At 38.8% G+C, this 16,544-nt stretch overlaps 1 protein-coding gene across 1 annotated transcript in view; it reads right to left on the reverse strand.

Moving 5' to 3' along the window:
- Positions 1–201: 201 nt before the first annotated feature.
- LOC131795782 (low-density lipoprotein receptor-related protein 1) overlaps positions 202–16,544 on the reverse strand; it is a 43,500-nt gene continuing 27,157 nt past the window's right edge. Inside the window, 21 exon segments of the mRNA XM_066165263.1 lie at positions 202–2,433; positions 2,641–3,000; positions 3,564–3,652; positions 4,468–4,511; positions 5,034–5,339; positions 5,610–6,025; positions 7,068–7,461; positions 7,895–8,008; positions 8,811–9,226; positions 10,213–10,606; positions 11,036–11,368; positions 11,844–12,185; positions 12,306–12,335; positions 12,957–13,289; positions 13,648–13,683; positions 13,946–14,077; positions 15,162–15,437; positions 15,440–15,552; positions 15,688–15,705; positions 16,314–16,393; positions 16,395–16,502. Coding sequence (XP_066021360.1) covers positions 1,872–2,433; positions 2,641–3,000; positions 3,564–3,652; positions 4,468–4,511; positions 5,034–5,339; positions 5,610–6,025; positions 7,068–7,461; positions 7,895–8,008; positions 8,811–9,226; positions 10,213–10,606; positions 11,036–11,368; positions 11,844–12,185; positions 12,306–12,335; positions 12,957–13,289; positions 13,648–13,683; positions 13,946–14,077; positions 15,162–15,437; positions 15,440–15,552; positions 15,688–15,705; positions 16,314–16,393; positions 16,395–16,502 — 4,896 coding nt within the window. The 3' untranslated portion in view covers positions 202–1,871.

Below are 16,544 nucleotides of genomic sequence, written 5' to 3' on the forward strand. Positions count from 1 at the left end.
AAAAAATCGATTAGCGGCGATGGATGTTTCAGTGAAAATTCAAATGGGGAAAGGGCGCGCTTAAAGCAGCGTTTGGGAAATTTTCTTCTACATTCATGAGCATTTCGCTGCCAACAAGTGATGAAGATGAATCCAGTAAATAGAGCGACAAATGAATAAGTAATGAAATGCGTAAGTAGAGTTAAAGAGCCAGTCATAACATGCTATAATTCAGCTACAAAGACAAACCATAGGGTCATTGGCTTCGCAGTTGAAGTTATACAGTTTATTTTACAAAATAAAAATAAGTACAAAAATAGATTTAAGCGAAAATCCAGAGAGCAATCGATAATTGTAAAGCTAGCCACTCGTTAGCCTAGCTTCGTTGGAACTTTGGAAAGCATCGCAGCCTCCCATCCGCTCCCCTCGAAAAATAGACTTCATTGCTCCTTGATTGAGAGTGTCTCAAAGGAGACGATCCTCTAGATTTTGCTCCTAATGAAAATATTTCGGCCATTATTTATCAAAAAGAATAAAAAACCAAACAATAAAAAAACAAAAGTAGTTGGTTAATATACGAATTTTGTCGGTCATTATCCCAGGAAATCCCGAGGAAGCCGAAAACAGATTGCTGATTTGTTACCTTCACATACAGATAGGTACATTTCTCTGCTAAACTTTCTAGAGCGTTTAAGCAGCTACTGAATAATACTTGTTTATACTGCCATAGCATAGTATATCTGCTCTGCAGTGTTAAGTATTAATTCAATCATTACTTTTAAAAATATCACTTTCATCTGTTGATGATGTGCTGGTCTATCATTCCCTTTCTATCGTTTAAATATTTTTTTTCTCACTCTTTTCCCTTTCCCTCTGTAAAAACTTTGGACCTATGACACTGATAACACAAACCCTGAAGATTTATTTTTCCTAAGGCTGTTTGGAGCCACTGCTATCAAGTTATTCCTTCCTTTCATCCTCCTTTTTCTCAGTTCTTTCGACCTTACCTATTCGATTATTGTAAATATGGTTACATCTGAATTCATAACCACTCCACCTACGTATAAGAAATAAATTGAAAAAGGATAATCACAGTACACTTTTGTTTTAAAGGTAAATAGACGATTTAAAAAAAGTGTAATACTCCGCATTACTTAAAAAAAATGGGTATTCCGTACTTGACCTTAGAAGAATAATATCCAGTTGTTGTATTCTTTAAAACCTTAGTAAAAAGTGCAAAACTGGGTTACCTTCGCTACTGACACTCGTAGTTATTTTCAATTTTTTTCACCCTTTCAGATAGCGTCAGCGCTAGCACTAAGGGCAGTAAAGAAAACTACTTGCAGCATCAAACATGGCAGTAGTAATAGTTACGTGGTAGCAATTACAAAAGTTGTGGAAAAGTTAATAGTGGGGGAAAATAAAGGCATTATCTGTGTTTTACTAGTGAAACTAGTAGCCTTACCATTGGTGGCACTAATAACAGAAATCAATAATTAGTTTATCTAGGTCCTGGTTCATTGGTTCATTGGTCAAAATAGTTGCAAAAGATGTTGCGCCAAAACATGTGCCAAAACGTATTGTACAAGCTCTTGTGCAAGGATCTCAACGGTGTAAACCGTTAAGCCGAAAAACGACAAAAAATAAATAAGTAGTCGTTAGGCGTAAACATTGACAAATTTTAACCATTAGTCGTTACAAAAAAACAAACCGTAAACATTTTTCCTCCCATGGCAACGGAAAGAAATTAAGCGGCAATTGTGAAATGTTAACCGTTTGCCTTAAAAGCCACCACCCCATTGAGACCCCCTTTAAGGTTTAATCAATTTTAATGAATTAAGTGCCCTCTAAGGTGTCTAATTGGCGCTGACTAAATCCAGGGAATTATTGATTTAAGATTGTGATTGATCATTAGGCTGTTTGTTCTCTTCCAAAATCACCGCGGTCCGTCCACCATCATTTCCTGTCAGTGTTTGGTATCGGTCTTCTTCTTTTTCCTTTTCAGTTGCCGTATGGTCATTCTTGGCTTCTTTTTCTTTACCAAAAGACAAAGAAACGTATCGTGGATCTTCTTGTTTGGATGCTTCCCCCTGAACAATGATTTCCACGAACTCTGGCTTTGCTTCTTTATCGTCTGGAAGTGGTTCCTTCTTGGGCAGCTCGCCTGGGGAAGCGTCGCTTTGATCAACGGACTCACCGTTAGCCTCGTCTCGTTTGATATCCTCGGAAGAGGACATTTTAGTCATACCTATCTCAGCATAGATTGGATTGGACACTCCACTGGCCTCTGTCGTTTCTTGAAACGGAGAGAAGACCTCCGGATGTATGTCGTCGTAGTCTCCAGTGCCGGCGCCGTCGTATCCCGGATTTTCAAAGGCCGTGGTGCGACGTTTCGACTCGTCCTCGTCTACTTCTCTCACATAAGGCAAGTTTAATTTACCAGTCCTCTTCATTCTAATAAAAATCAATTAAGACAAATGAATGAATGAGGATGTTTAAATGTTGAGGATAGTTGATGTGATATTACGTTATGACGTGAGTTGATACACTCTGCAAATAATTATTGTATCGTATATAAAACCCGATTTCTTTTGTGCAGCCGGAAGAGCAAGATGATCTCAATGTGAGTAGTGAACTTTTCTACATAAGAATCTTACTCACCTGAAATACCAGACGGCCAGGGCAACCGTGATGAGAACAAGCCCCAAAGCTACGACTACCCCAGTAATCACTCCTGCTTTCGATCGTCCGGATTGTGGCGCGGGCGTGGATTTTATGACTGGTTTCTGTTTAACTGAGAGTACATCCCCTCCATTTTTACGTCCAATCGCCGCTGCGTTCTTTTTGGTCACATCAGCGACGAATGAAGCTGACACCGGCTCAGGTTCGCCTCTATTAGTAGTTTTAACCACAGCATACTCAACTTGGGTTCCTCCATCAACTTCTTTTGGATCAGAGGGAATGTAGATGTCTTCTTGTGTAAACGGACCATTTACAGCGCGTTTGACGATAGACGCAGGGCTGATAAATTAAAATTATTGATAAGACATTGATAAACGAATTGCTGAATGAAATAAATGATAAAGAACGAGTTGGTTAGGGAAGCAGACTTATCAGTTTCAGGGTGCATATAACCACCAATATCCTGGTAGTTAACACTAATTAGTAGACAGGCAGACATGTAGGTAGGTAACTGAATGGATAACTGAGCAGATTTCATAGGTAACGGACTGCGTGGTTACTTGAATAAAATTTATTGCGTAATTAGTTGGTAAATATAAATGTGCGGTGTACTTTTGTATTATGAAAGCTGAAGTTTCGAGCGTTAGCCTTTCGCCATTCGCTCTGATGAAGGGCCGGAACGCTCGAAACGTCAGCTTTGAAACTTTTTACGGTGGCCAATTTACTTTATCAACTCATTTGATAATACCTAATTACCCTTTTGTTCTCTCCCACCGACGCAGCACCACAGTTTGTTGAGAAACTTCCCCCCTTTAAATAGGCGGTGGCCTGGTAAATCGGTAGAAGGTGGCTAAATACGTAAGAGGGAAGGTAAATAGGCGTATTTTGCAAATAATTCCTACCTTTCGCTAATTGGGCATGAGTCAGGGTTCGCATTGCATTCTTCATTTAGTGCTGCCACAATTGAGAGTATGAAGTCTTTTAGATTGAACTAAAAAGATATAAACAAATTAGTTGACATCGCGATTACGAAGTCTCCGGGAGAGAGTGCGTTTACGACATAATGAAACTCAAAGGAAATCTCCCCAAAATTTTCAATTACGGGTTGGACCTTGATTAGAGCGATGCAAAAACTTTGTTTGCTGTTTCGTTTCACGCTAAGCTTGGTGATGGGACTATCGTAATAAATTAAGGGAATTAATTGCTTTGTAACGCACAGGGGAGAAAACCTTAAAGGTACCTTTTTGTTTAATTTTAAAGCAGCAACCTCCAAATTAGAGTTGAAATTTTCCGTTTTCTGATCAGCTCGATACAGCTTCTTTACCCGAACATGGCTGGTTAAAAGAACTCGAAGAAATATTGCGACAAACAGTTGGGATGATATTTCGAATTTACCAAGACAGAGATTTAGGGTTTTTCTTCCTAATTTCCTTGCTCCTTGTTGATAAGCACAGGTAAATTTATTAAAGACAGCAAAAACCCTACGAGCTCGTACAATTTGTCGTCTTTGAATTTAAGCCAAATGGAACAAGACATCATGTCATTACCCAATACATAACAAAAAAACGGCATTACAGAAAGTCAAGACAGACGAAATTTTGGACAGCGCGCGCGCTATTTGTAATTTGCACTCGCGTTACATAAAAAATGCACAAATTTACAGTCAATCAGAAGTGCGTGATTTTTTCATGCATATCATCAATTTTCGAAATGAAAATTTTGAGAACTTCATGTCTAATACGTAGACACCCAGTGGGGTGTATTTTATGAGGATGAACACAGGCTAAAGTGTAATTCTTGACTAACCTCCGCTAAAGGCACTGCTAGTACCAACTGGACCGTTTCTTCTTCTGCATCAATGAAATATTGACTAAGTAAGTAAGAATTCGCCTCTTAACTTATCCTAGCCTGCCATTTTACTTATTTGTAGGCAGAAAGAGCGAAAAAGCGGAGACGCGAATTAAAAACGGTGGGACTCAGCCTCATAACGCAGTCGTTACCCTAACGTTCACAACCTACGTTTTTCGTTCCCTCGCTCTTTCGTTCTTCTTCTTTGACAAAAAGCCAAGGACAGGCCAAACTAAGTCACATTTTAAAATGATGAAGCAAAGACGTTCATAGAGACTTGAAAAACAGTTAGTCATCAGCTTGGTTTACATAAAAAGAAAAACTAAGGAAAATGATAAAAAAAAATAAATAAACAAACAAAGATAGTAAAAACGTAAACTATAAATAACAAACAGAAACACTAATTTTTTTCTTTTAAGGAAGTTTTAAGAGTTAAATTTTTTATAAAGAAGAATATATATATGAGGTTGTGTCTCGAATTTTCACAATTACACAATTGCACCATTACACAGATTCTGACTCACCTATATCAACCGAGCAAGTTGGACCCCCAAAGTACCCCACACAGCGGCAATGGAACTTTTTATTGACTGCAGGTTCAGATTTGCACGTGGCTCCGTTCATACAAGGTGCGCTGTCACAGTAGTCAATAGGCGTTGTAGGGGGTGCTGTGGTCGTTGCTGCTGTGGTCGTCGTAGGCGGCGGCCAAACCACAACTGACGGTGAGCAATTCTGTCCATCGCTTGTGATATTCGGGCAATCACATTTGTATCCAGATGGAATTTTGAAGCAGAGGTGCGTGCAGCTGTTTTTACTACATGGATGAATTGCTAAAAAAGAAATAAATTAAACCTAAGAGACTGAAAACCGCAGTTAGAGGTCTATTCAGACAATGGTTGTTCAAGTGCTTCAAAAAAATTTTAGACGAACTTGGAAGGTATCCACAAAAGAGGAATGAGATGAGAGTAAAAAAAAATGTGATAAGATGGTCGAATTTATTCTCGCTTTGTGCCAAAGTTAATTAGGAGGGAAACGAATGGCCCCTAAAAAAAATTTATACGGCTTCGTGATATCATGATACTGTCATAAGAAATACTCACTTTCTTGTTCATAACGACCTTTTTTGACTGCAATTCCCCTTTGTCCATGCAGCCCAGAAACCTCAACTGAAACATCAGCATAGTTGGTCTTGTTGACTCGCAGAACCATTGCATACCAGAAAGTTTCACCCCAATATAAGTATTGGTCATCGACAGCAATTCCATGTGGTTGGAGGAACAAGAAGATATTTTGAAGAACCGTATGGATAGAGTTGTTTCCGGAATCGAGATCGATGTAGAAGATGGCGGACTCGTCGTAGCTCACAAAGTATATGCGGTTAAATGGAACGTCAAGGGTGATATACAAGGCATCAAAAGGTCTATCGAAGGAGGTGTTTCCCAGTGCAATTGTTGCTCTGTTTGATCCATCTAGTTGCGCGCTTTCAATAAAACCTAGAGCCGACCAGTACATGTACCTGGAAAAGAAACATTCTTCAAGATAAGGAAAAGAGTTTTTTCCTGAAGCCTTCCTGTTATTTCTCGCTTGAGCTGATTTTAAAAATTCGAAGTTAAATTCACTTTATTGCAGATCAAGAGCACGAAATCAATTGTTGCGCCTCTTTTGCAAAATTCAAATTTCCTATCTTCGATGGCGAAACGACAAAGAACGATGGATATACAAAGTAGGAGCCGAATTATAATACCTTTTCTTTACACTTAGATTCGAGTCATCAATCCGAGCAATAAAGCCAGCCTCAGTTTAACGTGCTACCATACAGAGATATGTATGTAAACCATGACAATACCATGGCCTATCTCTGTAGTTTCCTGACATTTATGTCATTCAGCATCGATATACAATGTGTTAAAAATAAACTCCGTCTGTTTTATTCTTCTCGATACATTTCAGCCTACTAAACCCATTGAACTAAATATTGCTCAAAAATTTGCATTGTTCTGAACTAATTTACGTTTATATTGACGCATTAAACAAAAGCTAAGACTGAAATAATCCATTGACATTCATTACGTCACTCTCCAAAATTATTTTGTTAGTTACAGACGAACTTGCATTATGCGGTCATCCATGAGAAATGAAGAGGTGACCGCTTAATACAGGTTTCGCATAATAGGAGTCAAACGTGATAAAAAAAAAATACATTCTGTCTTAACAGTTCTAAGAATAATAGTAATCCGAAGTGCGTCGAGAACACTTGAACTCAAAGTACTAACATTGATTTTATGATGCCAGAAATTTGACTTTAGAAATTGTTTTAATTTTATTTGAGTGGTTCAACTCTGAGTCACCGTTCAAAATGGGTGGAAGACGATACAAACAGGTCGTTGAGAATCAAAGGTGACCACGATCGCTTAACAGAGGTGAAAAATTGCAGTGCTAAAAGGGAAAAACTTCGAGACTTTGACCGATCGCATAATACAGGGTGACTCGTTAGTACGGTGCCGCTTAATACAGGTTTGATTGTACACTGTAACTGCGACAATGAAAGTTTAACCTACCCTCGAGTCGTATCCAAAACAATGTCCTGCGGTGACGGTTTCGGGTCAGAAATCAGCACTTTCCAGTTATCACCGTTGAGATTCGAGACTTCGATAGTACCTTCGTCACTGTTTATCCAAAACACATTTCGTCCCACAAGATCCAAACCAATTGCCGTTGGTGAACCGTTATTACGTATTACTTCGTACATCTCTCCATTAAATTTGGATCGAGCGATCTTGCCCAGGGAGGGTTCAGTCCAATAGATACGGTCTTCGAATGGATCAAAAGCTACTCTAGTGGGATTTTGTACATTAGAAATTGGTAAAGGAGTCAGAATATCCCTAGTCAGCTCAGAGTAAGAAATCTTCTGGGAACCGATATCAGCAACAAATATGACGTCACCAAGAGTACCTAGAGGTAAAAGGAGGCATAAATTAGTTTATCAAAGGGAGAAAACACACGATAGAATGTAGACTTGTATGAAGCCACTTGTTCCAGTCACTTATCAGTGAAGATGGAAATCTGGATCTGGCCATCATGTCATGGCGTAGCATTCAAAATTAACAAAAGCACTCACTCTTATAGATGTTGGGTTATGTGTAATCATTGTAAGACGAGGGCGGCGTTTAAGTCAGAGGGTTGTTCAGTTCCTTGCAATGGAACCAAGGTTGATGAAGCCTAGTTGCCTTGAAAATTACGTCATGATGACGTCTTAGATTTGTCGCCTAAAGCCACACCTGGAAACCTTCACTAATTGTACATGACCATGAAATATGAAAAAAACAGGAAAGATATGGTGTCTTTTACAATTCATAAACTAAACACAATACACAAATAAACCTACAGGTTTTTCCATCTTCTTTTAGTACCATTCCAGACCTACACCTGCACTTCTGGTCATTTGGAGTCACTAGGCAGAGCTGTTCACATCCACCGTTATTCTGACATAGTGCTTCATCTGTAAAAGAAAAGTTTAATAAATTATTGGTTCTTGCTTAGCGTGCATATATCGAGTTATGGGTACACGCAGGAAGTTTAGATAGCACGAGACAAGCGTATGAGTTGCTCGAGGCGCCACTAACTTTAGCTTGTTAAATTATTGTACGAGTCCTCTTTCAATTCTAGTTCTGTTAATCAAGTATCACAAAGTTTAAAACTCAAAAGCAACTCGGCTGAGACGGGATTTTGCAAGGAAGTGTTGGTAATTTCTTCAAACAAGCGCGACATCTACTGGCCAACTGATTATTTTTTGTTTTTCCACAACAGTATATTACGAAAGTTAGTGCACCTCTCCACAAAATTAATTGGCTTAGTTTTTATTTTCACGCTGTAACTTCAAGAGGGGGCAGTTGAGCTAGTCCATGATTAGAAGTTCATTTGGTTTTAATTCCTAGAATTTACCTAGCACGTGATCAAATATCAAGTGTTTTTTTCGTTAACAACATCAGCAACAGAGATTTCCGATAACCCATCGTTTCTAATATTGGGTCTTTTTAATTCTTTTATGAGAGACCCAGCCTGTTTCACAGAAGTCCTGGTGGATAGCGGTATCAAAATTCTGTTCTTTGTCAGTCGTGTTTCCTTTCAAGATCGAGATGTTAGTAGTTTAAAAAGTCAAATAATAAGAAATTCAGACAACTAAACAGAATGGTGTGCGATTTTAGCGAATACCTGCACTTCTACGTCTTAAGATTCAAATTCTGACTTATGGTTTTGAGGTCGTTCAGCTACCTAGTCTTACGATGATATGATATAATTACCAGGAGTTATCATAGAGTTGTGTGCATATATCGCCGACGGATCCCCCAGATCAGCAATCATCTCTTGAGCAACTGGGTTGTCTGTAATATTTGCTTTGAATACGGCACCAGTAAACTTTCCGTCACCCGAAGAAGTCCAGTACAGCGTATTGTTTATTAGTGTCAGTCCTCTAGGGTGATGGAGATTTCCGGAAATAAATGTGCGGACCTCTTTATTGTCCAGATTGATGTAGCGTATGAAGTCATGGGTTTGGTCAGAAAAGTACAAGCGCTTGTTAGGTTTATCCAGTGCTAAGTTAATGTATGTATAACTTAGAATGAAGGGCATAGTTTCGATAAGCATCTGGTTTTCTCCATCCATATCGGCTCGATGAATTGTCGTATTGATTAATCCATGCGATACATAATATATGTACCTGTTCGAGACAAATCAAATCAAAATAAAACAATAGCAATGTGAAGTATATGAAATATTTAAATAAAATTATTTTTTCTATTTATAAATCGCTGGCGATCCTTGAAATTTGATTGGCTTTCGTCGGTGCGATTTATTCAAGAATCGCACCATTTTTACTCCAGCCAATAAGAAAGCGTTACAAAAAACACATGACTTTTAAGACTGTTTAAAGTAACAAATCGAATTGCAGGAATATGAATGACAACTTTTGCACATTTGTACAAAATCAGCTCAGTACTGGATCAAAACATTTTTTTCATACAGACTGAAAAATCCTTTCTTTAAGTGGCTAAATCTTGCGATTTTAAAATGACTGTAACAACGTGATGATCAAACTGCGTGTTGAGCAATTTTGGTCAGATAGCATACTTGTGATTTCAAATCAAACTCACGTTGCACACTCGTTCGATTTCGAAATCACACGCATTATTTCAGAGTCAATAATATACATAAAAAAATTTCAGTTGGCTCATTGGTTGAGAACACGCCAATTAATCCCAAACAGCGCAGGAAGATGTAATTGAATGCAGAAAGTTAAAATTAAAATCTTTCTTGATTTTTTTTGTGATTTCGCGACAGGTGAGTCGCGAAATCATAACAAAGTAATGGTAAAAAAATTCAAAATCCCTAACAAATTGGATTTTGACCACTTATCGAGGAATATTTAAATACAATAGCACCACTTCATGTCTTAAGAGATATCACTCTTGCCTAGAGATTTCATCAAGTCTTTCTTGATGCAAAGTGGATTATTTTGAGAAAAGTATCTGTAATAAAAACTTCTGGTGACAACAATTGAGCCATATTAACCGTTATTCTTATAATGACTAAAATTTTAACCGTTCGTCGTAATTCGATTCCATCACCCCATCAACTTTCTCTCTCAAAAGTATATACCGCGGATAAGCATAAAGACTCTTTCACACCTAATTCGGTGAAGCTTACCTTGATTCAATGTCTAAGACGATCCCTTGAGGAAACTCTACGTCAATTAGAACCGCTTGATAGGTTCCGTCAAGAGAGGCAACTCTAATATTATCGGCGTAAAAGTCAGCAAAGTAGATGTTCCTTCCAACAGTGTCTATTTGTACACCCGTTAGGAAATAGTCTCTGAGAACTACTTCATCCGTGCCATTATGTATGGAAGCTCTTCTAATTTCTCCATAGTAATCTGTCCAATACATCTGTTCCTCTTTGAAATCGTAGGCTACTGCGATTGGCTTAGAGTCGAGTGTAATCCTTAAAGGAATCGGCTGTGCAGAAGAATTGGGCGGAGGCAGAGGCTGAAAGTGGCAGAGTTTGCGATTGTCATCGCAAAATAGCAAGAAATCATCTGCATCTGTGGAAGTGCATATAAATGAAAAATATGTGTCTGTGAGACAACTTTTAACCTAGTGAAACCACTCGAGGAAGGAGATGTAACCTGCAATTACTCATCATCTCACGCAGGGAGAGAGAATAATTTCTTCTGACTTCGTGACTAGGAAAATGGGATTAGCTCTGGCTCCCTGGCCGAGGAGCAGATTAATTAGCTTTTTAGTCAATTTTCGAACAGTTAAGTTACTCTTTGGAATCTCAAAATTCCTATGACGGATATGAAAGTTTTATGGTACTATGTACTTTATCAAATACTGAAATATGTGTCACTATAGATGTTTAGTCTCATGCTTTGATCCCAAAAAGTCAATGCTCGACTAGCAGACAGCCACTTCGCGCCTACTACTGTCTAACTTTTGACACAGCCGAGCTTTAAGAATAAAATTCTTACCTGGACTTCGAGTATCGTTCGTGCATATGACCGATGCATCTTCCTCGTGAAAGCAGTAGCCGATTACATTCCATCCTTTGTGCTGACAATCCTCGATTGAACTTTCATTACCTAAACATTCCACATCTGCCAACCAGATGTGACCATTTCCTTCACCAAAAAAAGCGTCCGTGGGAGCACTCAAAGCCTCCCGATAACCAAGTTCACGACAAACAACGTCTGCATCCTTTTTATCCCAGGAATCGTCACAAATAGTTCCCCAGTGGCCATCATGAAATATCTCCACTCTTCCCTCACCCTCACGTATTCCGTCAGCCAGTCTCAGTATTTGACCTGAGGAAAAAAACGTTAATTTAGTGGATGTTACAATGATGGAAAGGGTTCTTTTCTTGCAAAAGTCTTTAAAGCGAATTTACAGGGTAAATAATGTGCATAAACAGAGTTCATCGTTACATCATTAGCTGTAAGAGAGTTTTGTAAATTGAGTCTCAAAATATGAAAAGCAATTTTGCTTTTGTTATCTTTTAATTTCTCGTGGGGAGTTTCAGACTAAAGTCATCTGTCATGCTGCGTGGAATAATGACTTGTTCTCGTGGTAAGGCCGGTAAACTTTTCTTTTTTTCTCATAAAAGGTTCTGTCGTTACGCAAAACGGAACGGACTTTACTTTCAGTCATCTTTGAAGTTTTTTTGCGACCGACTAGTTTAGCCACTACGTCATTAAAAAGAAGAAAATTTCCACACTGCCATTTGGCGGAATTTTCAAATTTCTGTTTTCTAATATTTAGTTTTACCATCTTCTGGCTTACCTTGCCTTGGCAATGGAGTGTATTTGCAGACTACACCAACGTCATCAAAGTGGAGGCAGTTCTGACTTCCCCACCCACCATGGCGGCATCCTGCAATGCTTTCTTCGTCGCCAACACAATGCACATCATCTAGCCAAATCTTGTCTGGTGTACTATATCCATCATACCAACCGCAGCAGTGTGTACTCCAAGCACCTTCAGTATACCCCAGCATACGGCAAATGACGTTTGCTTCCTCGATTCCCCAATCGTCATCGCATATGGTTCCCCACGTACCGTTAAGGAAGAGTTCCACTCTTCCTTGATTTGACGTGATTCCAGATCTTAAGCGAACCTTTAATTCTGGGTCAAGAGTAGGCAAAAAATCCTTAGTAATTTATTGTGGTCTCGTTAATACAACGCTTCTGATATTTGTGATATGTAAAAAAATAAGACGATTGACTAAAATCATAATAAACTCACCCGGATGTGGTCCGGGAGAAAGTGTTGGGCCTTTAAAATGAAAAGCATAAAGCAGAACAGATTAGCTGTAAAATTCTAAATAAAACACACTAATGTTATTTTAATCCATTTTCCAGTCTCCAAGAGAAAACCTTATCGATGGCTTGTTAATGACCAAGCTCGAGGGCCGTATTACTAGGGAATTTTGGTTCGAGGTCGGGGTAGTAGGGCCAATATTCCTCGGTGCCACTCAAGCAAGCGATGTTAGTCTGTAGCTTGTTGTACTGCACTCGAACTAGACTTGTAAAATTTGACTTTTCCTGGTGTCGAGAACAAAAATACACGACTCGAACTATAACCTACTCTGTGGAAACGGCCCGTATGGCAAAGTCCCGACCATATAATTCAGAATTATGAATAAAAGAATCTTAAACGTTCATAGAGATTATCATGAAAGTAAAAAACTCACAAACCGAATCCTTGGCCTAATGTTTCATTAAATACCAAGTAGTAACTCAATTTCGCAGGAGATGGTGTATACTCAACCATACCATTACTCTCAATGCTATTTCATACTCAAGAAAACAATACCATACATCATTTAAAATAGAACCACGACTAAGCTCTGTTGTTGAGATATACTCGTGCCAAAGGTGTACAAACTGTGTTTACCTTCAGGAGAAGGAACAGAGTCATTTCTGCACACAACTCCTGCGTCTTCGCTATGGAAGCAATTATGCATCTCCCAGCCATCGTGCTGACAAGCCGCAATGGTGTGCTCATCACCGCGGCACTTAACATTATCCATTAAAATGGGAAACGAAGAGTTCCCTGGTCCGAAGGATTCCACACGGTTGGCTCCCGAGAAGTTCAACATTTTACAGACAACTGTAGCCTCACTTATGCCCCAATGATCATCGCAGACTGTTCCCCATCTTCCTTGATGATACACCTCAACACGACCTTCGTCAGGGGAGTTGGAGCCCCTAAGACGTACTTTCACAACTGTCAAAAAACATAAGACAAATTATAGAATACAAGATACTGCAGAGAAAGGAAACTTTAAACTCAGATTATATTTATTTGAGCTATTTTCATACTGTCTGGTCTGCTCTGAGAGTTCGTCAGACAAGTTCAGGTTTAATGCAACATTTCAGATGACAGTCCAAGAGTTATATGCTTATATGCCATGCGATCAAGGCAGAGCGATTAGAAAGAGAATCGTCACACCCTCCCCACTCTCCATGTTTACAGTAGAATCACGGATGATGCCAGTTGAAATTCGATGCTAATTTCCAAGCCTGCACGTTCCCGAAGCATTCCAGTCTCAGAAATGACCAAAAATGAATGCTTAAATGCCTACCTGGCACAGGCAGTGGAGGTGGCTCTGGTATAACTTCTAAAAAGACAAAGAGAATACAAAAATTGGCAAATCAAAAGGCTACATAATGCTAAATAAGTGAGAAAGAAGAGAGGGTTTGCAACTGAAATAGCTTCTGTCTGCGCTTACCTAGCGTCACCATGTTGTGAAAAAATAAAGAAAGAAAAAATATCAAATTTATAACAGGTGGAGGGGGGGCGAAGTGATGGTATGCCATCGAGAAAATAATGTACTGGCCTCTCCACCATTTACTTAATATTTATTTACTAGTAAATATTACCGTCACTGCAAGTCATATTGTCGTCTTCTAATTTCACACCAGATGGACATGCGCACTTGGTGAACCCGCCGGGAGCCACTAAGCAGAGATGGCTGCATCCACCGTTATGAATACGACACGGAGATTTGGGTGCTTCAAAGAAAAGAAGTTTTGTTAGTTATAAAATTTATAACTCGTTTTATGTTGATATCAGAGTCGTACTTCCCTTAATATGGAGCCTCATAAATAGAACCTGGACTGAGATCTTTGTCAAACCCTACCTATTAGTTGTTTATGTTATAAAAGCGAAAATTTGAAAATAAAATGGGGTTGCCCTTGTATTTTAAGAAGCAGTAGTATCCCCTAATTCTTATCAATCATGACAAGTATATTTTTGAGTACTTGCTAGATCGTGTTTCTGAAAGAAAGTCATTGCTCAATTCCAATGAAGCGGGAAAAAATGATAGGTCACCGTGCTCGTTTGCGAGAAAATGACGATTTACTTCTCTGATGAGCTCAGACCATAGAGAAAAAGCTGCTTTTTTATGTCCTCACCCAGCTACGCGTGAAATTATGCGAAGTCAAGACGCAGCGCAATGATTTTCAGACATTCAATGTAAAAAGAAAAAAAGAATTTATATAATTAACGGCGATTCATTCTATTTTCTTGAGAAAAATTGCCTTGATTCAATATGAACCTTGCTTTTAAATATCTTACACCAGCATTGGGAATAAAATTATGATTAAGAGGACAAAAATAGCTCTGATATAAAAGAAAGCGTGGAAAGCAGAAAAAAAATAGATGAAACGTAAAATTTGAAAGTAGAATTTGATAAAAACTGGATCATTGGATAATGCAGTTCAAGAACTTTCATTGGCTTAACCATCATGGGTTATGAGCGATTATACCATGCTCCACAAATATGGTAAGTGTATGCGTCAGCTCAAAGTTAAAACAAAGCTAAAAAAACTTATAAAACATCCTTACTTTGGGACGTTCTTAATGAAACAATTATTCCACGAGCGCTTGTTGGATATAGCCAGCTAGGCTAACAATCATCTCATATCCAACGCTCGCTCGTGGAGTAATTGTTAAACAGAAATATGGGTGTGTGGACAGATATTTCCAAAGTTTGGCTGGAGCATATTTGGTCATGTGACCTGTTTTAACCAATCGTTTACGAGCGAAAGTATTTGATGGACTGCCAACAATATTCTATTTAAGAGAACTACTTACCAACAGGTTGTCTCGATTTGTCTGACACCACAACACCCGTGGGGTACTCATCAGTGAGGTGTCCGAGGTTATAATGCATGCCTAGTTTCTGAGTCTTGTTCAAAAACTCAACGCTGTGACTATTCCTGTCCGCCCAATAAATAGAGTCGCCAAGCAAAGCGAGATCTGTTGGGCTTATGTTCTGTCCGATGTATGCATTGTAGACTACGTTATTCCCGTCCATGTCGGCTTGCTGAAATTCGTGAAAGTATCTGTCTATCCAGTGGATGGTCTCAGTTTCGTAGTCACTATCACACTCATAGGATAACTCTGATACCAGGAAAAGTCAACTATGACTGTTGGATTTTCACCCGTTAGATCCAACCGTTCAATTCTTGGATGATCAAAAGTCCTGAATCTGTCCAGAATAAGAACCTTGAAGAATAAAACATACCGATGCAATTGTCGTTCTATGAAATCGCTGATCGATCGAACTGAAATGATGTTCCACTTTTCAGTTAGGTTGATACATTTTTAACTCTACAACACCCAGCTTTTGCTTTTGCTTATTTCTTAATGACGGTGAATTGATCAGGTCATGCTAAGCCATGTATCCAAACCACCCTCAGCCTGAGTCAATGTTACAGTTTTTGCTAAGTCCCATTGATCACAGCATACAATGTGTTGCCTCTTTTATCAGAAAGAATGCTGCTAATTACCGTTCAATTGCAGACTAAAGTCAGCTTTTTCTGGCCATCGAGTTAGACCGCATCAAGTAATAATAATAGTAATGGTAATAATAATAATGATAATAATAACAATGGAACTTAGCAGTGTATATTCCATGAGGTGGCACTTCTTTTCCACTGTTTCCAAGTTGAGTTGAAATTTGGAATGTTGGTTTGATCCGGTCATGGCCCTGACTCGACATTTCCAATCCAGAGTCTAGTACACAAACCGTTTTACTAGCGGGCTTAACGCACGATAAAATAAACATGGTTTGAATCGACTGGCCTGGTGCAACCATTTTTTGTTATTATTTTTTTCTGATAAAATTAATCACACTTAAACTGTGTACATATATTGTGTCAAGGCCGACGCTCACGGCACAGAAGCCAGAACTATAGCTCGGTATACCTAAAATCAGTCATTATGCAAACAACTGTAGCTTACACATTCTTTGGATCCACAGCTATTCCTCGAGGGCTGAAACTTCCATCCGATAGCAATGTCCTTCTAGAGCTTCCGTCAACGCTTCGCCACTTCAATCCTCTCGTAGATGAAATCATTCCAGTAAAGGAGACCACTTTCCCATTCAACAGCCAATCCATCTATCTGTCCCAAATTGTCTCGTATGATGACCTTTTTAGTGTCATATTTTTTTAAAAAAATGAGTAAACAGAC

Source organism: Pocillopora verrucosa, chromosome 4 (genome assembly GCF_036669915.1).
Source record: "Pocillopora verrucosa isolate sample1 chromosome 4, ASM3666991v2, whole genome shotgun sequence".
Lineage (NCBI taxonomy): Eukaryota > Metazoa > Cnidaria > Anthozoa > Scleractinia > Pocilloporidae > Pocillopora > Pocillopora verrucosa.